The sequence below is a fragment of the Haplochromis burtoni genome, unplaced genomic scaffold (assembly GCF_018398535.1).
Source record: "Haplochromis burtoni strain Fernald_Lab_line unplaced genomic scaffold, NCSU_Asbu1 Contig_70, whole genome shotgun sequence".
NCBI lineage: Eukaryota > Metazoa > Chordata > Actinopteri > Cichliformes > Cichlidae > Haplochromis > Haplochromis burtoni.
The window spans coordinates 1,454,870-1,479,505 of NW_024582431.1; the positions used below are offsets into that span (position 1 = coordinate 1,454,870).

Sequence of the window (24,636 nt, forward strand, 5' to 3'; positions counted from 1 at the left end):
GAGAGAGAGAGAGAGAGTGAGAAAGAGAGAAAGGGATGGGTCAACAAAACTATTTGAGTCACTTCCCATGAGAGGTGAATGTTCCTAAAGCTGCACACATGGGGTCATACAATCACACTTTCAAACTGAGAAAGAAACAAAGTGACATGCCGAATTGGATTTTCAGTGTTCCCAACCATCACAAGCTCAGACGGAGTTATAAAGGGCAATTTATAGCTCAGCAACAAAGCGAGTGAGACTCTGGTCACTGGCGGTCATGACAGAAAACTGTTGACATAAACAATTTAGTAACTGCACAGTCATTTCACGGATAGACTTTTGAATAGTAAGGCATGAAATACCTACCAAGCAACAATGAGCAAACGATCCAAATATAAGGGTTCTATAGCAGTAGAGGTATGTGTGAAAAATGATGATGGTGAAAGTATCTTGAGGTGTAAATGTTTCAGCTAGCTTTATTGCTTCTGTTTTACAAAACAGGAAATGGATCCTAAATTTCTTCAAATTTTTTGTCCTTTCTGTTAGAATTAAATGTTTCAAGATGCATTTAAAGCACCTGCTTTTTAAACTCAATTTAAAATGCTTTATTACTTTTTAACAGGCCATCTGTACTGTCCTTTGAGGCTTACATTTATAATTACTCTATATGACATCTTGTCTCCTTTTACTAGCTCCACATTAATTAAGGTGACCTCCCCTCCCGTTAAAACACCCCCCCTGTGATTGCCTGTGAAGAACGCTTCTGTGTATAGGTGTTTCACCTTCACACCGAAAGCTCAACAGCAGGTTTTCCATGAGCGCACAGGACGTGGCATTTTCTAACGTCATAGTCAGGGTGATATGCTGAGTGAAAGCTGACTGGGCACAGCGCCACGGGAGACAGCTAGGCCACATGCCAAAGGGAGTGTGGATGGGGTGCAGATAGGGATCCAGCAATGAAAAATGATCCTGTTAGGTTGTCTCACTCTATCAGTAATTGTCTGTCCCCAGCAGAGCACTGGGTTTACTAGTTCTCTTCAGCTAACAGGCCACATGGTTAAAAGACAGACAATCAGTTAATGTTTAACTTTTTTTTCATGACCAAGAATTTGCTTGATACAAAATTATTAAGATCTCAAGGTAAGCAGTCATTCCAGAAAACTGTTTACAATTTACCAGTAATGGAGCTTTGTTTACTAATTTATTGAATATACATTATATTAATAATGGTGATGCTTCACATGCTCTCTTTTGAAGAAATGCTTTCTGCAGGAGGCTTCAGAGGTCACAGCAAACTTTACACTTCGTCCCTTCCTGTCTCTCTGTACAGGACATTTTCTTATGTGCAGTAGAGTCCTCCAACACAAAGAACTAATTAATAGTCTCATATTTAAGAGCCACACAGTGCTAACACATTAGTATGTGTAATTATGATGATTTAAAAACCTTGCCATGCACACATTTTGGCTTTATTACTACAAGAATGAGAATAGGGTTAGCTAGTTTTTCTTGACAATTCTCTTAAATGTAACAACAATATCTCAGTGGGTATTTAAGTTACTGAAATGCAGATAAAGTGGATTTTTATGCTATGATGGACAATTTGCAGCAATAGGAAAGGGAATGTAGAGAAAATGGCTTTATACCGTTCTGCTGCTTATAAACAGGAAAGAAAGTAAGTGAATCTCTTGGAAGGACACCCCGTAAATGCATAGCTTCATCAATTCTGCTCAATATTTTAAGTATATTAACTGGCTTCCAAAGATCTAATTGGCCTAACTGGATCTAAATCATGTCTGGAAAGATTCGATTCCGAGTTAAAATTCTGTGCAACAGAACTGTGTTGGGAGTAATGGTGCAATGCTTTAAAAGGAATTAGAAATATTAGACATTTTTCCCTTTTTGTGAAAAATGCTAACACATAAAATGGTCAGAGATACATATCAGATTGATATTTATCCAGCCACCAAGCAGGAGGTAGCATAGGTGAAGATTTTAAGATTTTCATAGGCAGTGACCATGATGGACAGGTTTAGAAATTAGTCTATAGAAGCTATCAGCTTAAGTTAAGGGATTTAGAGCCAAAGTTAGAGAGGCATGACTGAGATGGTTTGAACATGGTGCAGGATAGCGGATATACTGGCATAGTTCACTGATATGAAACTACCAGGGGAAAGAGGAAGATTTGTGGAAAGTGAAGGGGGACATGCAGAGGGCTGGTGTGACAAAGGATGATGCTAGAGATGAAGTAAGATTGAGGCAGATGATTCGGTGTGGTGACTTCTAAAGGGAGAAGCCATTGCATAGCTTACTTTTCCCTTTTTGGATAATTGCTTATTTGCACCTCATCTCTCATCATGTGATTTTATCATTCTGAACAAATCATCAATCTTCAATCTTAAATATAATCAGCCTATCTCTATTTATCGGCTACCATTGGCCTTAAAGCTAGCAGTAGTTAAACTGTTACTTGAAAAGCCATCACTTGAACCAGCTGTCTTAAACTTTCATTTTATCTCAAAAATTTCTCGAACAATTGTAAAACAGCTAACAGATCATCTGCAGGGGAATGGTATATTTGAAGAGTTTCAGTCAGGTTTCACAGCTTTAAAGCATAATGTTTAAAGAAATACTTAAGTAAACGCGAATGCTTATAAAGACGAGAACGGACTCAAACTCTAAGAAATCTGCAAAATCTGGTAGGTAAACCTGAGCATTTGTCCTTTTTGGGTTGATGTGGATTTGCTGGGTGTGAACCAGCTGGAAAGAAAGTTGTAATTTATTTTCATTGGAGGCAACAGACCTCAGCTGCATACTCCAGTGTTAAAGCAGATACATCACAAGCATGCAAAGTGAATGGATTTCCAGCAGATGGAGTGAATCGCTCCTCTAAACTCACAGAATGGCTCATTGCATATTTGACAGTTGCTGATACCTTTTTTCTTCTAGCTAGTTTTACACATCTACAATAATCAAGGTTTAACTTTACCTCTTCACTTTTAAAAAAGTAACTGATGTTTGTAAGGAAGTTGCTTACCCTTTCCAGCTTTTCTCTGTTTCGCAGGTAGATGGATGCAGAGTAGCCATGCTGCTGGATTGCACTGTAACTGCTGGTTTTCAGTTGGGACACATAGGGCAGAGGTGTTGGGGGAGCCTCGTCTTGCTCCCTTGACCTTGGATCATCTGACAGTTCCATTGATGACCTGTGTTCTGCTGCTGTCTGCTGGGGTGCAGAGATGCTCTGAAGTACACACACACACACACACACACACACACACACACACACACACACACACACACACACACACACACACACACAGATGCTGCCACTCCTGTCCTCCTTTTCTTTTTTCTTCTCCAATCTATCTTTCAGAAGCTGAATCAGCCACTTTTACTCTCTGTGGTGCCTGAGCTACAGTTTGTTCCCTGACTCTTACCAGTGTCTCTTCACTCTCCCCAGCAATTGGCAGGGTGTGTCTTTGTGTGTGTCTGTATGCGCATGTAGTACAGTCTCCCAGGCATAATGGGAGGGGCAGAAATGGGCTTCTGTAAGCTTGTGAACAGGGCGGAGGTGCAATTTGAGCAGCTGCATGGATGTACTGAACAAGACAGAAAGCATCAGAAAGAGATTAATCTTATTGAGAAAAGTGTGAGTACGCTGTGAGACATGAAGACACGTACACATTCTCTTTCCCACACACACAATTGTAGGAAATCGAATTTCTGCCATTTGCACTTCACATGCGGATACTGATACTGGCAGAGACAGAATGTCCTGAAGTACTCTAACTTCACCTTAAGAAACCTTTTATACAGGACCATATGCCAGGGGAGCACACACCACACACACAAAGATTTTTATAGCCGCGACAGTTTATGTTGTGAATACAAAAAGGCTGCTGGTGTAAGAAAAACTGACTTTGCCCCGACCTACTTCACAACACAAGTAACCCTGTGACCACTGTGTTCATAGTACCACAGTGATATTTACATTATTTGTCTCCTCATTGATTAAAGATTGATGGCTGAAATTATTTTAACAATAGAATTTTGGAAATGCATTGAATGTGTTGTTTTACAAACTGATGATTTTTAACATTAATGTAATGATTATATTGTTAGCAGCCAGTTACTTTATGTTAGCATAAAGACTAAAGCCAGGATGAACCTAGCATGTAGGCAATCAATTCAGTGTAGCATTGTTTTGGTGTTTTCTGACACATTGTACTTGAGTATATTTGATCCAAAAGTCCAGAAAATTTGGAAAGTGTGGAAAATGTGCACCAGTGAAGTCATATTAAATAAGCTGTTTCCTAAGTCTTTAGGAGGTGGGTTACATGATGTCAGGCTAACATTTGGAGGCTGCATTCTGAAGTGGAGCATTTTGGCCATTAGTGTTAATGTCTGGTTAACGGGAAGACAGGGCAAGCACAGAGCATCATTCTTGTTACCGTTCTTCAATAGAGATTATAATATACAATTCCCTTTCCTTCCAATTAAAAAGCCATATGATAATCAATGACCATTACATTCACATTTTATTGACAATAATCTAAATTATCTCTCTGAGCACGGTTTCTGCCATCTGTACCACTCTATAGTTAATTTGAACACCCAGTTTGCTGACAAAGCTTCTCCTGTTGTTCTCCTCTCCAATGCAGTTCCACACTGATGAACATTCATCAGTGTGGAACTGCAGAATATGTAAATTACACAAGTAGCCCAAACAGTCACAGTGTAGCATCATACACCTTACTCACACTGAGGTAACAGGATTACTATTGCTGTAATACTACTATTGCAAGTTAAACTGAATAATGTGTAGCATGTAAGCTGTGCATGACCTAACACATAATTTCAACATTATATATGTTTAAACAATTACTTTTGAAAACTTTTTTTTTTACAAACTACCAAACAGATACCTCAGATCTCAAAAACTGCAGTGTTATGAAAACTTTATTTATATGCAATAAATGCAGTGTGAGGGTGGTAAAGCCCATAGGGAACCTGAACTTAATGAAACTAAGTGGGAGCAGTTTAGTCAAACTTAGCATTTCCAGTAGATGAGCACCTGCACAATCCCTGATGTGCACCAGCAGTTGTGGTGAAAGTTGTTCACAGGGGAGAAAAACCCTGACACAGCTTTAAAGGATTAAGGAAGTGGAGCAGAATATCTGAAGACACACAATTAGTAGTGCGGTAACTCTAGCAATGTGGCCTCTAAAACCTAATTTGTCGCGTGTACTTTCTTCTGCAAAGAGTTGGAGTGAAGCCAGACTGGGAGGTGGATTGGGCAGATTGTGGTGGAAGGATGGCAGTTCAAAAGAGATTGTGAGGTGATGAAGGGCAAGAAGTGGAAACTTAAATGTAATTAATTAATTAGTATTACTAAAGTTAGACAAATAAGTTTAATAACACATTATTAATCATTACCAGTTACATTTTTAGTGGAGGATGAGGGAGTTTTAAATACTTTTTAATTCAACCAAATATAGAAATAATATTGTTATAAGCAATGCAGTTAAACTCAACCAGCCTTTTGTCCCCCTGAGAGTGGAGGCAGTTGAAAAATCCATCCATCGGGCCATTTTCTTCTGCTTGTGCAACTGGCCCAGAGCCTATCCCAGCTCAGAGCCACTGAGTAAGCCGTGGAAAACAGCTCATGATTATCATGCATTTTATTGAAAATGAGAAAAACACTGATATTGCAAGGTTGACATTTAAACCTAACATCAATACAAAAAAAGCTCATACAAAACATCCAAACAAAAAAATCTCCAAATGCTCAAACAAAAGGAAAGATAAAGTATGCCGAGCACAAAATGCAATTATTCATCTTTATTAAAGTTGTTTTGGCTAAAATGTTATTCAACAGTTCTGATCAGGATACATTCATATGTAAACATTGGTATGAGGCAAGACATTGGAAAACCTACCCAGTCATTACACTGTGGATCATTCAACAACAAAAAGCAGGACTTGGAGGTAGTCCCTGTCTATGCTGGTTCAAACACATTTAACTTGCAATCAGAAAGTAGTTTGATAAACCGTTCATCTCATCACGGTCAAAGACATAAACATGATAAAGGAGTAGCATTAGGGTGCATTACATCCTGGTCCCTCAGAGAATAATAGCAACATATATTGGCTTTGAAATGCAAAAACAAAAAGACGTCTACCTCCTTCTCGCCATCTTCCTTACATTGGACTCTCTAGTATCTAGGATTATAATGATTGTTTGAGCCAGGGCACTTGTGACAAAATGCATTTGGAAGAGGAAAATCCTATTCTGGGAGCTACATTTCAGTTCACAATTTTCATTAACACATCGGGTTTATCTTTGATAAACTGTCTTCATATGACATCAGCACAGGAAAAGGGGCATGGATGTAAGTTTTAAACGTAACTACTTTATAATATAACACTGGTACATAACAATATAGGCACCCAGTTCTTTTCCCAAAAATAGGCACGGTGGCCGTTTCTCATGGAAAATCATTACTGAGGCTACCTTAGGCATTGCTATTGCAAACAGGACAAAAATATATAAATAATTTGTAGGGGTGCAACAATACATCGTTATTGAACCGTTCGATACAGTGCTTTCGGTTTGGTACGCATATGTATCGAACAATACAAAACTTTTTATTTAATGTATCAACTTTTCTTCTGACGATGCTGTCTGTGTTGAGCGCTCAGTGGATCTGGGTTCGACTACTCCGCCTAGGCTGCACTGTTGAGTGCAGATCCACTGAGCGCAGCGCAAGCTAGCAAGACAGAAGCTAATCTCGTTGCAACATGGCAACTGCCTCAACGCTACCCGAAATTAAACCTCCCCCACCTTCATTCAGATCTGGCCTTTGAAACTATTTTGGTTTTCAAGTGAAGCATGACCCTGATGGTAAGTGCGTCATGGACAAAAGTAAAACAGTTTGTCGGATGTGCCATGCAATGCTCAATTGGTGGGAAGTAGTGTGTTAGCGCAGTTAGCTCGTTAATGTGTTGACGCCGTCAAGCCCCATGCACGGGGCGATATGCGGTAACTTGTTAATGAAGATTTGCCGCGTTATGGTGTTAATGTCATTTTAACGAGATTAACAGCACTAGTGGGAACACAATGAATGTGACTGCACATTTACACCGACATCATCCTAGTGCAAAGACAAGTGGAAGCAGACAAAAACAACAAGAACGCATGCTACAAACTTTACCCGAGTCATTTAGACAGCCGTTAGCACATGATCCTCCTTATGGGGACCTGATATGTTTAATATGCTGCTGAGAATATAGCCCAGAAGAAGCATATAGTATAGCTTTTATTTTGGAAAGAGCCATTTCTCTGTAATAAACTCTCTTTTCCAAAGATGAGTGATTTCTCGATCAGATAGATTTTTTTTATTATTATTTTGTTGTTTCAGCAACATTACATTTAAAAACTGTACTTTTGAGTTAAAATATATATTTATAATTTTAATAAATGACAAATTAAAAAGTCATGAAAATTTCTTTGTGTCGAAAAAATATTGAGTATCGAACCGAACCGTGAATTTTGTGTATCGTTGCACCCCTAATAATTTGATAAATAACTCTTAGGCAGGACAGAAGAACACTTTCAAACATGGCTCCTTGACACTATTGCACCTTTTCAGTTTGGGTTTCCATGTTGGCTCTAAGTCTGTCAAGCTTTTGTGTCACTTGCAAAGAATGCAAGGTAAAAGGTTGGTCTGCTTTTGCTCATTTCAAGCCAAAACAGTAGAATAATTAAAAGGGAATTTGGTAGGTTTAGGTTTAACATCACATCTGCCCTTTTTCTCAAATGTTTTCAAGGATAATGGGTAATGATAATGAGCTGCAACACAAAAACACAGATGGGTTACTGTATATGATGTCAAAGCTTCTTCGTTAGCCTAGCAGTTAATAGTGTAATATTGTCATATAATAGAGCTGTCATCTCAAGAGATTCCCTTTGACAGTGTTGGAATTTTAGAGTCCTAACATAATTTAGTTTGACTGACAGAGCAGAGAGACTTTTCCATATAAAAGGCATTGCTCTGGGTCCTCATCTTATCTCAGAAAAACTTCTAACCTCACACCAGGGTCTGCTCTGAGGGTGTCTGATATCTCCAATAGATTGCATTCTGGATTAATCCACCGTGGAATGTCAGTTGTAGGAATTAGAGCTCTGCTGTAGCCCTGGGTTTCGTTCTGACACTTCTGCATGGTTTGAAGATCCAACAGGTTCAGTGGACAGTAATTCAGGCCTGGAGGATGAAAGTGTGCGTGAAGAAGCTTCTGCTTCAGTTTGTAACACAGCTGCCCTCTGCTGAGCCCCTGGGCTGATCTTCTGGTCAGTCAGAGGACTGGTCAAGCCCAGGTTGGACAGGGCATCCAGAGTACCATCTGGATCTACCATCATGTCAATTACTGTCAGTTTGGAGCAGAGAAAAACAGTCCCACTTAATACATCATAAGACTTCCCGTGGTGTAGACTGCAGTAACACTGCAGAATACAATACAACAATACAATATTTCACGCTTTTCTTCCAAAAACTAAAGAGAAGCATAGGTAGAGCCATACCCATCAGTTGTCTTTCCACCCTCTTCAAGTCTTGAATGATGGTTGAAATTTCCTGTTAAGAGAATGTGATAAAAAAAAATGAAAGCTGGTCTCAGGCCTGATTAAGTAAGTGAAGGCTCTTACAGCAAATAAATCAACTCGATTAATCTTTTCATTGCCTCAGGAAAAAGTTTGGAGCCGAGCCCTTTACACTCAGTAATGCTTTACGAGCCCTTTAACTTGTGTCGTGGACACACATATCTCTTTTCAGAGGTTCACATGAGGCCAGACAGTGTTACAGTCAGAATTTATGATCCTGCGCTGGAGAGAGGTAAAAGTGTGTAGAGGTAAAGTTGTAAGTCTTTTTTTTCTCTCCAAACAGTCTAATCACATTTGGTGCCTAAATACTGAAATTAATTTGAAGTTAATCTAAAGGGTGTATGACATTGTTGATTTCATTCTCCAAACAGCTATAGCACTGTGAGCACTCACTATGATTGCTTGGAATAAGTAATCAGAAAATGGTAAGGAATGACTGGATTTAAAATAGTGTTCAATTAATTCAAGCCAAGAAAAGGCTAAAAGATTACTTCTATAAATGTGTACTTATGGAATATACTGTGACTGTGGACTTCTTTTTTAAAATTTGGTTGAATTAAACTGTGCCAAAATAACCCCAATAAGGAAAGATGAGTTTGCGGTTGGTTATCTATCGGCTCACATTCCAGAAGCTTCAATACATTAAATGTAGAGTCTCCATAAAATAAAGACAGAATCGGATCACAATCTTGTTACACACTGTATCTGTTTTTCTCCATTGCAATCCATCCTTTTAAAATATTTCACGGTGAACAAGCGCTGTACTGACTGATGGACCACAATGCTAGAATAATATTGTAATTTCTACACCAATGCTGCCTATTTGGCTATAAATATCACAGTCCTGTCTGTTTCACAAGCCTTCAGCAGATTCATCACCTTGTTTGAGCTCTTGAGCAGTAAGGAGTCATGCTCTGCTTGCAGTTTGGTCTCAATCTCATCCCATTTTCGTTCTTTATCCTTGAAGAGGATCCTGCAAAGGCAGGTTGTTACAAAAATAGGATAAAAGTGAAATACATAAAACATGTTTAATATAGATTGACTGCTTAAATTATTTCATTCAGATGCCATCAGCACATTGTAGCATTGAAAAAAATCTGCCTTTGAATTGTCATTCTAATGAGAAAAATATGTAACTGTGTGGCGAAGTAAGCCTGTGTGATGTGTCATTCAAACTGTGTCACCTGCTATTTCCAACAAAAAACACAGACAAGAATCTGTACACACACAGACAATATTTGTATCATGCAATCCCTCTTTAGTGTGTGCATTGAATATATAAATAACCACAACAACACGTGGAAATCAATTTTTGTTTAGTGTGGTCAAACAATACTTGCCTGATTTTGCAGGTTGTTCTGTCAACAGATTGGCGTATCCTGGTTGACAGCTGAGTCACAGAAGCTAGCAGCAAATTGTCTGGGACCGCCTGAAAGACAGTAAAAAAATATCGTCTGAATCTACCAGTTATAAATTAGTGGCAAAAAGTGATTAATTTACATGGTAAAATGTAAACAACCTGTACTATTGCTACATTTAGATAATTTAAGTACATCATTTTTTTCATTAGCTTTACCACTGCTTTTAGGTTTAGATTGGCCTATTTTTTTATTAGTCCTTTATTTATCCAGGTAAAAAATCTCATTGAGATTAAAAATCTCATTTCCAAGAGAGACCTGGCATCATGGCAACAAAAGTCACATAACAATTAAGGGATGACTGTAACTAGCATGTATCGAGCTCCCTCTAGTGACAAACAGTGGCACAGACTGACATGAACGTCTTGCTATTTTTGCTCTTAACATAACTCTAAACTTGCTGTGTATGCTGGTTCGCATACGTTCACTTTCTAATGGAGAGAAGCACATCAAATTCAAAATCTACATTAGCAGTATGGTACATAGCAGGCCATATATTGAGGAGAACATTATATTTAAAATTGAAGCAAGGCCTTACATCATCTCTATTCCATGTCTGTCGCCGAATGGACCGGGAGCTCTGTCCGCTAGACCTACGAGATCGAAGCTCCACAGACTGCCCATTGGTTCCCAGAATGCTATTATGCTGTGTGGAGGAGCCGCCGAGGTCCAAACTGTCATCAAACACACGCTCCTCCAACTGAAACGGAAATAAAATATATTGAAAATTGATATTCTTTCCTCAGATCCTATTTTTTTGTCCATGTTATGTAATCAAACTTAAGAATTAAGAATCTGTATTCTATTAGCATTAGGATTGCTATGAATGTTAATGAATAAACTGAATCCTTATATTTTGTATGCCATAATTAGTTTAAGATACAACAACTATACCAGAGCTCCAGGGTCGGTCGCTGCAGGGCTCACTGAGTCAATCTCTCCTGCCACATCATGAATCTCTCTGGCTAGCATGGCCAGGTCTTTTGCAAGATCTTGACTTATCCTGTGGAGCAAACATAAGTATGATGTTATTTTGTTGTGTTATTTTGTGATATTTATTTAAAACAAAATAACAGCTGTAAAATAAGATCCAATAAAAAGAACTGCAACCCTAATCTAAAAAAAAGAAGCAATAAAGAGGCACATGCCCTAAAGCAGGAAGAATGCGCTAGAATACTGCTATCTGACTCATTCATCCACTCATATACACAGGAGTACTTCTCACCTACGTACCTGGCTATTTCCTCGCTGTGTGCTGTCCAATCTCTCATATACTCATCCTGTTCCCTAGAGTGCTGCTTCACGGTAGCTAGGCCTGCAGGATTTGGGGTTGCTGGAGCTGAACCTCCAAGCTGGGCTACTCGAGTAGACGGGAATAGCCGTGTGTGCCCCTGCTTGGATATGTGACGATTTGAGCCATACTCATCCTCTGAGGTGGAAGCATACTCCACGGGTACACGGCGCCACCGAGTTCCAGCTGAGGAAAGAATGGCAGTGAAGCTTAGATGAAGCTTAAGATGCCAGATGAATTCTTCTTTAAGTAGATAATTGCAGGTAACTGTACAATCTTTTGGCAGTCAAAGCATAATTAGGAACATTTAAAGAAAAAATGTGTACACACTTACATGCAGGTGTGGCATGTGATGAGGTTCCTTTACTTTTGTCAGGTAGCTTGGAGGCACTGTTAGCTCTTGCTCTGGGTCCAGGCATTGAAGTCATATTGGACCCTCTCAATCCTTGCCTGATGCCATAATCACCTGCACCGCGGGCCCCCAGACCTCTACTCCTTGTCACAGTGGCCTCTGAGTCACTCTGGGCAGATGGGGAGCCCACTCTTGGCCTCCTTGGCTGTGCCAGAGCTTCTATTCTGGACATGCCTCTTTTTGCCATCCCTGTCTTGGATGTGGAACTAGCAGTGGAGGCCTCAGAGGCCACAGACATCCGGTCTAGGTCAGCAGGTTCAGTGTCTGAGGAATCCCCCAGCCGGGCTCGCCGCAACAGTGATGCCCTGGTAGGCCTGGGCTTGGGGACACTGGTGGCTTTACTGGCGGAAGCAGAGGCAGGAGCTTGACTGATCTTAGCCCGGCTAGACTTAGTGCTGGCTCCAACTGTTGTGCTCCCTGTCTGACCTCTAGCATGTGAGTTTTTGGAGTCTTTCGTGGAGGTGGGCTGTGAGTCTGATAAGAGAGAATTGGAGTTGACATCATCATCAGTGAGATCCAGGGAAGTCCAAGGACGGTTTGGCTGTGAAGGACCAGAAGTTCTATTCTTGACCCTCTTGTCCTGGGTCTCCCTACCACCAGCAGGACCCTTGCCAGATGAGCACACTACAGTTTTTTCTTTCTGCTGTCCTGCTAGAGTTCGGCGTTTCTGAACTACTTTCCTTGCTCCATCAGCTTGGCTTACTGTACTTGTCGTGTCAACATCTGACTCTGGTGACATGGATCCTTCAATGGACTGACTTGGGGGATCGCCTTGGTCTGACACAGTGGTTTCTAGAAAGGCTGCTACAGCCTCTGAGTCTTTCTGCAGTGTGGCGCTGTCGATGCCAGGCTCTCTAGATTGAGTTTTGCCTGTGAGACCATCAATACGTGGTATGAGCTCTATAGGGACGTTGGAACTTGGTTTCTCCACAGTGAAGCTCTCCTGTCTCAATAGGGGTTTCCCACTACTTTCCCTGGCTTTCTCCTCTTCTTTTTTCCTCCTCCGTACTTCCTCCATTCTTTTTTCCCCGCTGGTCATGGGACGAGGTGGGAGCTTTGTCAACACACCTGACTGACTTGACCTCCCACCACAACTATCCTGCGACTTGGCTGGTGACGAACGACTAGGGCTGCCACTGTGACTGCCCACACCTCCTGTGCACTGGCCGGGTCGAGTCTTTCCTCTGCCCACCTTTTCCTCCTGGTTTTCTTTCTCCTGTAGCTCTGTGTCCTGTTTCTCCCCCATATCTGCACGTAGGCCTGAGCCTGGGGTCCTCCTTCCTAGGCTGAGATCCTCACCAGGCAGCTGGGGTAGGGTTCTCCTCTTGCGCTCTGTGTACCCAGTAGAGGCAAAGGAGGCTGAGTGGCTGGATTCACTTATATCAGCTGAAAAGAAAGAAAATATTTGATCAGAATGTGCATTAAACATACATAGTGGATTATATACTGGTAGAATCAGTGCACTGTTAGAGGTGTTTGCCAGATTTTTAATTTAATAGTTGGCTATAATAAATATTCTTAATAGAAAGTCCCAATAAAAATTTGAAGCAACAAGAAGCTAAAACATAAAATTCAGATACAGTGGAACCCCGACTTACGAAATTAATTTGTTCCCGAGGGTCTTTCGTAAGTCAAAAACTTTCGTAAGTCAAAGCACCCATCGCGCCTTTTGAGTGAACGATAGGCTATAGGCTAATTGCTAACTGCAACAACAATACGTCGTTCAAGTGGAACAGCGAAGCGCAAGTACGAAAGCCAAGGGGGTTGTCACATGATACGGAAGGCATTGTGGGCATTCTGGGCTCAGCCAATTAGAGCAAATGGATTTCGTTATGCGGGTATTTTGCCGTAACACGGGCAGAAATATTGCCGTTACGTGCCTTCGTAACTTGAATTTTTTTGTTAAATGGGGTATTCGTAAGTTGGTGTTCCACTGTAGTTAGTCAGAAAGGTTATTTTCTTTAAAAAACAAAAAAGCTGCAATTTCAGACCTTTGACTGAAAGTGGCACACGTTAAGAAACTATTTTGTCTTCCACTTGTAAATTATTGCGATACTTCAATATTTTAACATGAAACCTCTGGCTTCACTGTGGTCACGTGACTCTATTGTGTCAAATGCAAATAATTACAGTCTGCTGTATGTTAGTGAAATAAACAGGAATAAATCTTCCTTTTGGATATGAAAAGTTGCTTGCCTAATGCCTATTTGGTGAAATGTGACCAGCAGCCTGGCAGCTATGTTAGCTAACCTGAAGAAGGCGTCATACTCTTTCTGACACATGTCATTTTAGCTTCTGTGCATTTAAGAAGACCACCTAAGCTAACTTTCTTCTGAGTGGCTGCTGTGTGCCTAAGATGGCCACTCTATTTGTTGTCCACAGTCTGAAGAGTAGAAACTACATAAAGAGAGTGATAAGTTGTCATTGGTTGGCTATATTGCACAAACCAATTAAGAAGAAGGCCTGCAAGCATTCATATCCTTGACAAATTAATTTAACTTTTATCTCATCTGGATTACTCTTTGCATTTTAATTATCCACCACTGTAACAGTATACCATAGCTATTACAGAAAAATGACAAGCCTAATGTGACAGACTGCTGTATAACTGAATTATGAGTAAATTTGTGACACCTGTCTACTTATGCTGCTTTTACAACGTGTTTATCATTTAACCCCAGTGTGTGATTGGACCCTGTGGACTTTGTTTAGCAAACGTTTACATACTGAAGCATGAACAAAATGCTGAAATTAATTTAATAAATATTAAAGGAATCCTTTTTTGAGATTTAGTAAACCTAAACTTAATACCTCTGTCCTCCGTGACCAAGATGTGGCTTTCGCCTCCTGACCCTTCAGGGTCAGTCCTAATATGACTGGCAGCTAGAGTAGCCCACTGTGACACCCAGCGTGGACCACCTACCATCAACTCTTCAGACAAGACCTAAACAAGCAAACGTGGAAATAAAACAAAAACATGTCAATAACTGGAAACAGATGTTGCTTTAGTCAGTCAGAAGACAGCTTATTGAGTATAACTTAGAAGAACGCTGTTACACCTCTGTCTCCATGCGTCCGGGTTTTCCTCGGTCTCCAGTGCCAGACCTTTGGGAGGTGAGTCTTTCTCTCTGGTCAGCACTCCCCACCCTGGACCCAGACTCCTGGTCCACACCAAACACCTAACATATACACAAGTAAGAAAACATATTATGATCAGGAGATTAGATGATAAACTATAAAAAAGAGTTATAACTTTAACGTTTTTACCTTGTCAATCAGTTTCCTAGCCTCTTCTTCTTCATGATCTCCATTCTCCAGCTCGATGGTATAAGTCCCTCTATCACTATAATCATCTCCATGATGATAGCACTCGTCGCGCCCGCTCTGTTGATGGGGTGCTGAGCCACGTCTCCTCTCTGCTACTTTGGATGTTGAAGGTTTACGACGACGTGCAGGACTGTCTTCCTCTGCAAAGAGACCCTCTGGTACGTTTGCACGACCCTCTCTGATCTTCATCCCCGTGCTTCCCCAGAGTCCCCATGAGCGCTCTTCTAGCGCTGCAGCCCTGCGCTGTTCACCCAGTGCATTTTCTGAATCACTCTGAGTGCCATCCTCATGTTTACTACCTGGATAGTGAGGTAATAGATAAAAATGTTGCATAAGAGTGATAAAGTAAGTATCGCGTGTAATACTGTACACTATACCAAACTCTATATCATATAAACACACCTTTAAGACTCCGCAGTTGTACAGGCACATCGCTTTTCACGCTTTCTCCATCATCCTCTGCAACCGTTTCTTTCAGAGCCAATGGTAACTCATTCTGAGCAAGCCAGTCAGCAACTTTGACTTCTGCTGCGACCATGGCTGTCTGAAGAGGACTCAGCTCCTCCCCAACAGCCCTTTTAGGGCGTGGCCTGGTCTCTGGTCCTACCTTCGCAACCCTGTCTTTGACAGTTACTTTACCTGAGGCCCCAGGATCAAACTCAATGGTGAAGGAGGCGTGGCCATGGGCAGGCTCTGCTGCAGCAGAAGCACCACCCTCTTGTTCTCTTGAGATGGATTCACTGCTGACTTTACTTCCTGAGGGATCCTTTGCATCCTTTGTTGGGATCTCGAAGTAGCTAGGCTCCTGATTAGAGGCTGTTTGCAGGGTACACTTTGGGATCTCCTCACTTTTCTTAGATTCTGGCACAATTAATACAAAGATATTTGTCTGGCACCATAAAGTTTACAGAATATTTGTAATATTTCCAAAAAAGTAAACCAAAGAAAACTGATAATGATCAATAATTGTTGGTACCTGCTTCAACTTTTTCTCGTTTCCGGTCTGAACTCTTGTCCTCTGACTTTCCTGGATGCTGGTCTTCAGTGTCTCCATCTCCCCACCAGGCAGGCTGGCCATACAGGGGGGTGCCCCTGTGCAGCACTGTGACATCCCCTGCCAAAACAGTACATTTCTTTATATATAGGAATGCACATATGTATTAATTGAGGCTTAGAGACCCTAAATAGGCTTCAGGTAAAGGTCATTGTAATGCAACATTCCCAATATTACAGCATATAATTTGCCATCTATAGTTAGGCCCTTGATTCAGTTAAATTCTATTTATATAGTGTCAAATCACAACAGCTGCCCAAGGTGCTTTTTATTGTAAGGTAACAACCCTGCGACCCTCTGTGATCATTGACTTTAGTTGTTTTTCATGGTCTTTCAGGCCTTGGGGTGTTGCTGGGTGGACCACTGCATTCCTTTGTTTTCAGAATGCACCAGATTGTTTATTTTGACACCGTAAGATTTTGTGTCTACATGTCTTTGGATCATACTAAGAGTTCCAGAAAATGGATACCAAATGCAAGTTCAACATTTGGAATTAGCTGTCTTTTATCTGTCTAATTTGTCATTAAATAATAACAGAAAAGACTTCATCTGAACCTGTGAAAACAGGGAAATATATTTCACACATCTTGACTGTCTGATTTTGAATCCTCTGTGGCATTATACAGAAGCTAAATTACCAAACGTCTGCCACTGTCCTAGAGTATGGCTGCTATAGTTTGTAGTCCTAAAATCTATTTAAGAACTACCTCTAAAAATTCTTTCATTATCAGTTTATGTATCTGGGAATATTTTATCGATTCAAGGTATTAGATTTACTATATTATATGTGTCCAGTGTCCTTTAACTTTCAATGGTCAGATTTACCTGTTGCCTTGTCCTCTGACCTGTTGGCCTCACTTGGCTTGGCAGTGGCTCCCTCACACACCTGTGCAGCTGCTGCCTCAGGTGGTTTGACTTGAGATTTGGATGATTCTGCCTCTGGGAGTTTCTTCTGGTTCAACTGAAGTTGGCTGCTAAACTTTTCATGCTGACAAATTAGACAACAGAAACAAGGGGAATTAACCAAAGACAAAGGTTACATAATACTGTCAAAAATAATTACGATGTATATCTTGTCTAGATTTTTTCTTGCTTTTTAATCTTCCAGATAGCAGTATGGCATACTGATCGTATGCCATACTGTTCGCATATATTTTGAATGATAATGTGCTATGTTCCTCTAGCTCATGAATAAGAAATCTGCATTATTTTTTTTTCTGCAGCTACCTGGGCAGTTTTTGTTGATGAAACAGCAAATTCATCAATCTTGAAAAGTCATTTTGCCCTCTTCAGCAGAACTCTTTGATCTATTCTCTACAATATTGCTCCTAACTGATGAAAAAGTACAAGATCTTTGCACCTATCCTTTTTCAAACACAACTATTTACACCGTCTTCAAACATATGAATATTGTTCTTCTGTGTAGCGTGTCCTCTAACCTTGAGGGCCTCCTCGGGAATATGCATCTCTCCTCGAACCACAGTAAACAGGTTGGTATGTGAGACAAGTTAAGGTAAAAGATGACGAGCCCTTTGCAGGGATGAGAAACCTGCACTGATAGCCTTATCTATTATTCAGTAGGCAGAGTGCAATGAGAATTCACAGGCTATTCAAGAACCGATAAAGTTACAGTGCACCCCATGTTCACTGACCTTGTACTGCGTGCTACTGGGTTTGACAGATAACACAAGAACACATTCAAAGGATATCATATCCAAACCTCAATTTGTCATCAATTTTCAGCGTGACATAGATTTGCTCCTGTATTCTGACATCGTTGACAAATGTCTGGGAACAAACAAAGAAATGTGGTTAGGAACAACATATGAGGACTTTGTACAAAAGTGAGATTATTTAAAGTCTCCTGAAATCTCAGTACTGCTTGCATAACAATGATGCTGTCCATAACACACAAACCAACTGCCAATTTTGTACCAGACCTTTAGTCACAATCCTAACCAGATTTAACACAAAAAAAGCTTATTTCATGTTGAATTTAAGCAGGGAAACATCTGTACACACATAAAAATGTTTGTACTCTGCCATTTTTTTCATCCATCTGTCTTAAAGCTCTTACCCAAATTAGGATCATGGGTGTGACCCTGAACATAGACAGACAAACACACACACACCCACGGTCAATTTAGAATCACTAATTAGGATAAAATTTATGTCTTTGGGTTATGGGAAGAAACCAGAGCACTTGGAGGAAACCCACAGATTCACAGGAAGCACAAGAAGAACATGCAAGCTCCACAAAGAAAGGCCCCAGCCGACTAAGAGGTTTGAACCAGGAGCAGTGAAGTGACAGCGCTAACCGCTGCACCATCAAGCTGCCTGTCATAAGCTATGTATAATATTTGCACTACCGAAAATGACGTCTTTCAGTTTATTTAGGGTTGGAAAATAATTTAAATCCAAAGAAAAAACCAAATTATGTTAGAACTGGTTCACGACTACTTTTGTAAGCAGTAAATTGCTGAAGTAGTTAAGGGGCACTCTGGCAATTTAGTACTCAAAGTAATGCATTTCCTTGAATACTGAGGGCTTAAGAGAAACTAATAAAAATTTGTAAAAACAGAAGCAGTAGAAGATGAGAAAGCCACGGCCCGAAAAAGAATAAATAAGAATAAATAAGGTATACTTTCAGGGAAATGTTTGATATTTAATTTTGGGACACACTGATGTAGATTTTATTGCATTAAAAAACATTAGGCAGGGGTTGCTTTAAGACACATACACATAAATTAAAAAAAATTCACTCACCCCATTTAAGCTGCCCAGGTCCTTAACTTTGTGTTCATCCGTATTTGGCTCATAGTTGATGACAGCATGCTGTTTGTCCACACTACGGGACTAAACCATACAAGATCCAGTCAATCACTATAATCCTCACTAATCTCAGTGCTTCAGATAAAAATCCAGTCAGAGTAAGAATGACAGCTCAGATCATATGTCGGGTGGATTCACAGTACAGTACCTGCAGCATAAGCTCACAGTCATCCCTCCCTACAAAAATCATCTCTCGGGGGAGACGATGGCGTGTCCCCCCACCGCTCACCAGGAACCAGGAAGTCAGACTCATCTCTGCCTGACAAGTTCACATGTGCCCCTTAATGCATCCTGCTGAAAACAAGAACAGTGTTAGACTGCAGTTTATAGCTATAAATCTATTAATGAGACCATTAAATATTTATCCTTCGATCAATGAAAAAAATATACTCTTATACTGTAAACGGGAGTGGGTGAGGCATGCTGTTTCATATAATTACATAAAGCAAAAATTATTTCAGCATTTGTGCGTGTGCTTGTGTGTCATATGCACAGTAGCTATTTCGGTTATCACCCGAGGACATTGGCAAGCTTATCAGTCCATGTAGTGCAGCTAACAACAAGAAATTAAAATAAAAAATGTAAGTTCCAAAAATAAAGAGACAGCTTACAGTATTTCAGGCATTCTTCTAAACTCCCAAAGTGAGTCGCTCAGCAGGATTGTCCTGTCATCAGCTTCACAACGCACTCCACTGAAAAAGCAGGAAGAATAGTTAGATACTGTGCAAAAAGAGAGTGCATGTGAGGGTGACAGGGAGATGGGGCTTAGAAAGAAAGAGATAATAAAACATGTAATATGACAGCTAATTCAATCAGATCCAGAAACTCTGAGCCAAACAGAAGACAGGCATATACACCGACCACAGGAAGTCAATGAAACAGAGAAAATACAGACGTAAATAGAAAATCCACTTCTCTGCTCCCCATGATTCTCTCATATGATTTCCAGGCAGTTGTCAGGATTCCCATGCACACAAAACAGCACAACAGCACTTTTCACTGACACAAACACCCCGTCCCCTCTCTGCATTATTAGTAGGCAGGCCTGCTGACTCATGCTCCGAGAGAGTCATAGGTGAATTAGTAAGATTTAATTACGCACACGTTGTCATATGTGAGGCTCCTTTTTGTACGTCAGCTCAAGCCCAATGGGACTTGACAGCCCCCAGCCTCCCAATAGAGAACTACGTGGTCCATCCTTTCAGTAGGCTGGCTCCTAGTGGCCCAGATTTTCTCTTTAGACGCTTGATCACACACACGGCTTCACCCACTCTGATATGAATCTCCTCTGCAAATGACCACACATCAACTGAGGCTGCAAGCGGCAGCAGCTGATGAGTTAGAGTCGGCCAATGACTGAGCCTGAAAATTAGCTCGGTTAGGCCATGTCTCAGTCCAGCGTTCATCGTGGAGCCATTTAAGAATGATAGCAAAGACCAGCTAATAATAAGCAAAAAGTATCATCTAATTTCATCCCAATATCGCGCAGATTGTAGGATAAACACAAGACTGGCCACAATGAGTCTAACATTTATTAGCGACATGTCATCTGAAGCGTGCATTAATCTGTCACGTTCAGTACATCCCTTTACGCACACCTTTTAAGCCAAACACAGGCTAATTTAGACAGATATCTGTTATCACGTGCTTTAAAGCCAACGAAATCATGTTTAGGATGCTGCCTGCTGATATCCCACGATCGACCATTATGGGCGACGTATAGGTCTGTCGCACAAACAGCGAAGCTCATTTCACTGTCTTCATCCTTATATCAGAGGAAGCAACCAAAGGCATCAGCGCAGGCCTGTTAGGGAAATAAAACAATGGCAAAAATGTCTCTCACCAGGTGCTCTATGGGCAAACAGCATCCGATGAGTAGAAGGTTATGAACAGCGATGCTGCTGCTGCTCCTGCAACCCCTCTGCCCAGCCTAGGTCCTTCAACACTGCTGTGTCTTGGCCTCAAGGTGGCGCAATGCGCTCATGTAGGAAAAGATGAGGTTATGTAATATAGACAGCGAACCATGAGTGGCCCATATTAGGTGGATGATGGATCATTTATTTTGGGCAGTGACTCGATAATTAAATTGAGTTGGCATATAAATTACAGTCGTAAGACTGGAAACGCTGAAAGTATAATAATAGGAAATTAAATGCATGCATTGTATATAAATGATACGATTTGATTATATTTGCATTGAAACTTTTTAAAATTATAATGTAGCTGCTATGTTAGTATTTCAATGTTTTAGATTAAGCGCTAGAGTGAGTAATCTACTGGTTTCCAGCTCCGTATAATTATGTTAGGACACAGCTTATGATAGTCTATTAAAGGTCAGTCTTGTGTTGAACCACTAGATGGAGCCAAAGTACTGTGCTGTGATTTCGATGCCGACGTAAATTCAATTGTTGAGCCTGATTAGGAAGCTAGTATATAATCAACAAAATAAAAGCAAACCATTTTTAAAGGTATGGGTGCTGTTAAGGTCCTCCGGCTTTATTTGCGTTAAGTTAGAGAAGGGGCTTTTATGCGATTCTAATAAACTTTATTCATCATGAAACCAAAATAAAGGAAAAAAGAATTGCCCAGCATCTTTTCGGCTGTTCTGTAACTGCATAACGACATACGAAGGTCAGGTGAGAGAGTATAGGGTATAAACCTGCCCATCAGGCCACCCTAATCCACTTGCCACAAACTGTTTTTGTTGGACATGCCCCCTATAGGTTCCATTAGTCATGAATTACTAGCTTTGTTTAAAAGCAAGCGCACTTGACTGTACACGTTAATCCAATCTGATCACTGGAAAACTTGGAAAAAATTAAAATCCCACATTGGCTTCAGCCATAATGAATGGGCCCAATATTTAAATGCAACAGCTGAATGAATGAAGCTGAGACTTAAGTTTTATCGGTGCGTTATAAAATTCCATTAGGTCTGGAATGCATAATATTATTATTATTGTTATTATTATTATTTTTGTTGTTGTTGTTGTTGTTGTTGTTGTTAAGTATTTCAGAATGCTTTACTGAAATGTTGCTTACCTGTAACATAAATTAGACCTTTGGAGTGGATAAGAGTTAAATCCACGTTTCTCTTCAGTTTTGGAATACAGGCTCAGGTGCATTACACAAGCTGACAGATTACAAATTGTTTTGTAAATCAAAGCACGTTACACTCTAACTCTAATTTCTTTTTTCCCTTTCTTTATCTTTTACACGTCCACCATCGAAACAAAACGCGTACATTATTTAAATATATTCTTATATTTAAGTATATTATATAAAACTATTTATGAATCTCATTTCACATTATTTTAATTGCAGGTAGTTAACTTTAGGTTTCCCTGTATACAAGGCAAAAGCCCAGAAAGAATGGCCGGTCTATCACCACTTCTCAAGAAAGCAAACAAATTAAACAAATTCAGCAACAACAACAAAAAACAGAGTTTAGTTCATCCTGTCGGAGAATAACATTTCAATTAGTTTAGCTCAAGAAGGCCGACTGAAATAAAAACACTTTATTCAGTGTTAATGACATTTCCAGTCTGCACTGTAAATTTGCATAAAGACTGCATATTCATAGTGGCTTGAACCCCCCCCCCAACAACAACAACAACTAATAAACACGAGTGCAAGAGCTGGGTTTATCCACCACTACATCCTTGTTACATACGCTCTTTGGTTCACGCGCTTTTTACTGCTTTCCTTGTAAAACAGTGTCTCTCTTTCTCTCCCTCGCTCTCCCTCTTAGCCCAGCCCCCTTGATCCCCTTCGTCCATTGGTGTCTTCGGGGTCTCCCTTTTTTCTCTTCTCTTCCATAGGTAGTCCATAATGAGTGTCCATTGGCTTTTATTATGACTTGTCCCCCTCCCACTGGCCGCCTTCGCCCTGCCCATGTTTTGTATGTCTCAGTTCGTCCAGCGCCTGACGTTCAAGTTCGCAGAACGTCACGTCCGCACTTGAACTTGCAGCGCAGGGGGCTTCACTATACCCCCATCACTCTCTCTTTGCAAAAAAGTCATGAAGAGCTCCGCACAGCCCGCACCGCACTACTCCTCACCCTCTGTATGATCAGCAGCTCATTGCTTTTTTTTTTCCCTTGTTGGCTGTCAGACGCATCAATGAAGATATTTCATTTGGAGTTTACCTTGTAGGAAAGGATTTCCCAATGTGAACTCAGCTGAAAATCCGTCACTAAACCAACATGTCTCGCCGCAAGCAGGGCAAACCCCAGCACTTGAGCAAACGGGAGTTTTCGCGTAAGTGGAGATACATTGCATTTCGACTTAATTTCATTGGTTTTTCCTCTCGGTGACCCATCTTTTTCTGTATACGGCAACTTTCTTTTAATACTTAGGATACGTCCACCGCTGTCCTGACTAAAGTGACAAATCGCAAACATATCCAAGACTACAGGTTATCTTTATAATCATCACGAGGTCTTCTATAGGAAGTTTTGGAGCAGCGTGACAGGGAAGCTCAACTTGTGTTGGTTAACGCGTTGTATAACACAGCCTTCAAGGTTTCTTTCGCCATTAAAGGGCATGCATGAGCTTTATGGCCAGAGACCTTTGCCTATATGAAGGCGGCACAGAGTTACAACTGCTACCATTCACTTAAGTTTCCATGTGCACCTTTTGAAGCACTACTACAGTGCAGGTCCTTTTTAACTGTAAAAATGCATTTACAAAGGTCCTAGTTGGTTTGGACACGGGGAAGTGGTGTTTACACACACATACACACACACACACAGACACACACACACACACACACACTTGTCCGAAGCGCAAAGACCTCGTGTGCGTTACCTACAAGGAATGCAGTTTCTTTGCAACAATTTTTTCACCGCTGGCGTTTAAACACGGCATATCCAATCCATTTGTATCCATAAATTGCATGAACACGCAGAAATCTCCGTGCGCGACACTGTTTTGAGATGAAGGAAGAGAAAAGAAGGACAGTCGTTTTACGCGCGTGTATGGTAAAACTGCAGGGCATTGATTTTGATTGAATGTCACATTCTTCGCACAGTTTAGACCAATTGTTGTTTGCCGAAGAATTATTTTGCTCCATTCGTCGGTTAAGAGCTTTATCAGTATATTGCTTTATCAATGCACTCTTCGCGCGTCAGTAAATGCGGAGACGTCTCCAGACTAGGTAGGCTGTTTAAGTGTAAGTTAGAGTTCGAAATTAACAACCTGTGCTTTTCTTTTATCTTTATTCTTGTATATATTTCTGCATGCTCTTCTTATTGCCGCTGAAACAAATTATGCTCTGGCAACATTTATTCTATGATTTGTCGGAAAGCTGTCAGATGGGTTGCCAGTGGGGGGCGCAATTTGATTGTAGTCCTACAGGCCACTCGTGAACTTGAACTTGATCCACTTTATCCTGTCCTGCTTGACCAAGCTCATGCACAGGATCGGTTCAGCAGCAGTAGGTTATTACATATTTTATGTTCTATTGAATGTATTCATATTTTTTCTAAAGGTACACTAAAGGTACAATATTCCCCACATTCAAAGAGGATCCAGAAATAAAGTGTTTACAAAGAAACAGTTACAGACCTTAAATTATGAAGAAAAAATGACCAAATAGTATAAATATGCTTTTGTTTAATGACATGAAGATTTTGCTTTTGACCAGTATAATTCTGTTATTGGTT

At 40.5% G+C, this 24,636-nt stretch overlaps 2 protein-coding genes across 3 annotated transcripts in view; one reads left to right on the plus strand and one right to left on the minus strand.

The window, feature by feature from the left end:
• Positions 1-7,404: 7,404 nt before the first annotated feature.
• cep170ab (centrosomal protein 170Ab) lies at positions 7,405-20,938 on the minus strand. Of its 2 annotated transcripts, none has more exons than XM_014334400.2 (20): positions 20,816-20,938; positions 19,584-19,664; positions 19,121-19,263; positions 18,907-18,996; positions 17,850-17,928; positions 17,580-17,638; positions 16,966-17,128; positions 16,063-16,200; positions 15,489-15,947; positions 15,027-15,385; positions 14,819-14,938; positions 14,571-14,703; positions 11,682-13,145; positions 11,290-11,533; positions 10,951-11,059; positions 10,595-10,756; positions 9,979-10,067; positions 9,518-9,611; positions 8,561-8,612; positions 7,405-8,406 (listed from the first exon to the last, which is right to left on the minus strand). In XM_014334400.2, the coding sequence occupies exons 3-20, from the start codon at positions 19,223-19,225 to the stop codon at positions 8,144-8,146; spliced, it is 4,182 nt and encodes a 1,393-aa protein (XP_014189886.1). In that variant the 5' UTR covers positions 19,226-19,263; positions 19,584-19,664; positions 20,816-20,938; the 3' UTR covers positions 7,405-8,143. The 2 variants fall into 2 exon arrangements, with proteins under 2 accessions (XP_014189886.1, XP_005925047.1); XM_005924985.3 differs by having other exon boundaries at positions 19,121-19,266.
• A 1,884-nt stretch (positions 20,939-22,822) lies between these two features.
• Positions 22,823-24,636, plus strand: part of LOC102294944 (B-cell lymphoma/leukemia 11A) — a 31,866-nt gene continuing 30,052 nt past the window's right edge. The window contains exon 1 of the mRNA XM_005924983.3: positions 22,823-23,230. Coding sequence (XP_005925045.1) covers positions 23,176-23,230 — 55 coding nt within the window. The 5' untranslated portion in view covers positions 22,823-23,175. The remainder of the gene's footprint in view (positions 23,231-24,636) is intronic.

Coding starts and splice junctions, on each gene's coding strand:
- cep170ab (XM_014334400.2), bottom strand. CDS start 19,225: ATGAGTCTGACTTCCTGGTTCCTGGTGAGCGGTGGGGGGACACGCCAT. Junction 14,704..14,818: donor CCGGACGCATGGAGACAGAG/GTGTAACAGCGT, acceptor TTGCTTGTTTAG/GTCTTGTCTGAAGAGTTGAT. Junction 10,068..10,594: donor AGACATGGAATAGAGATGAT/GTAAGGCCTTGC, acceptor ACTGTCTTTCAG/GCGGTCCCAGACAATTTGCT.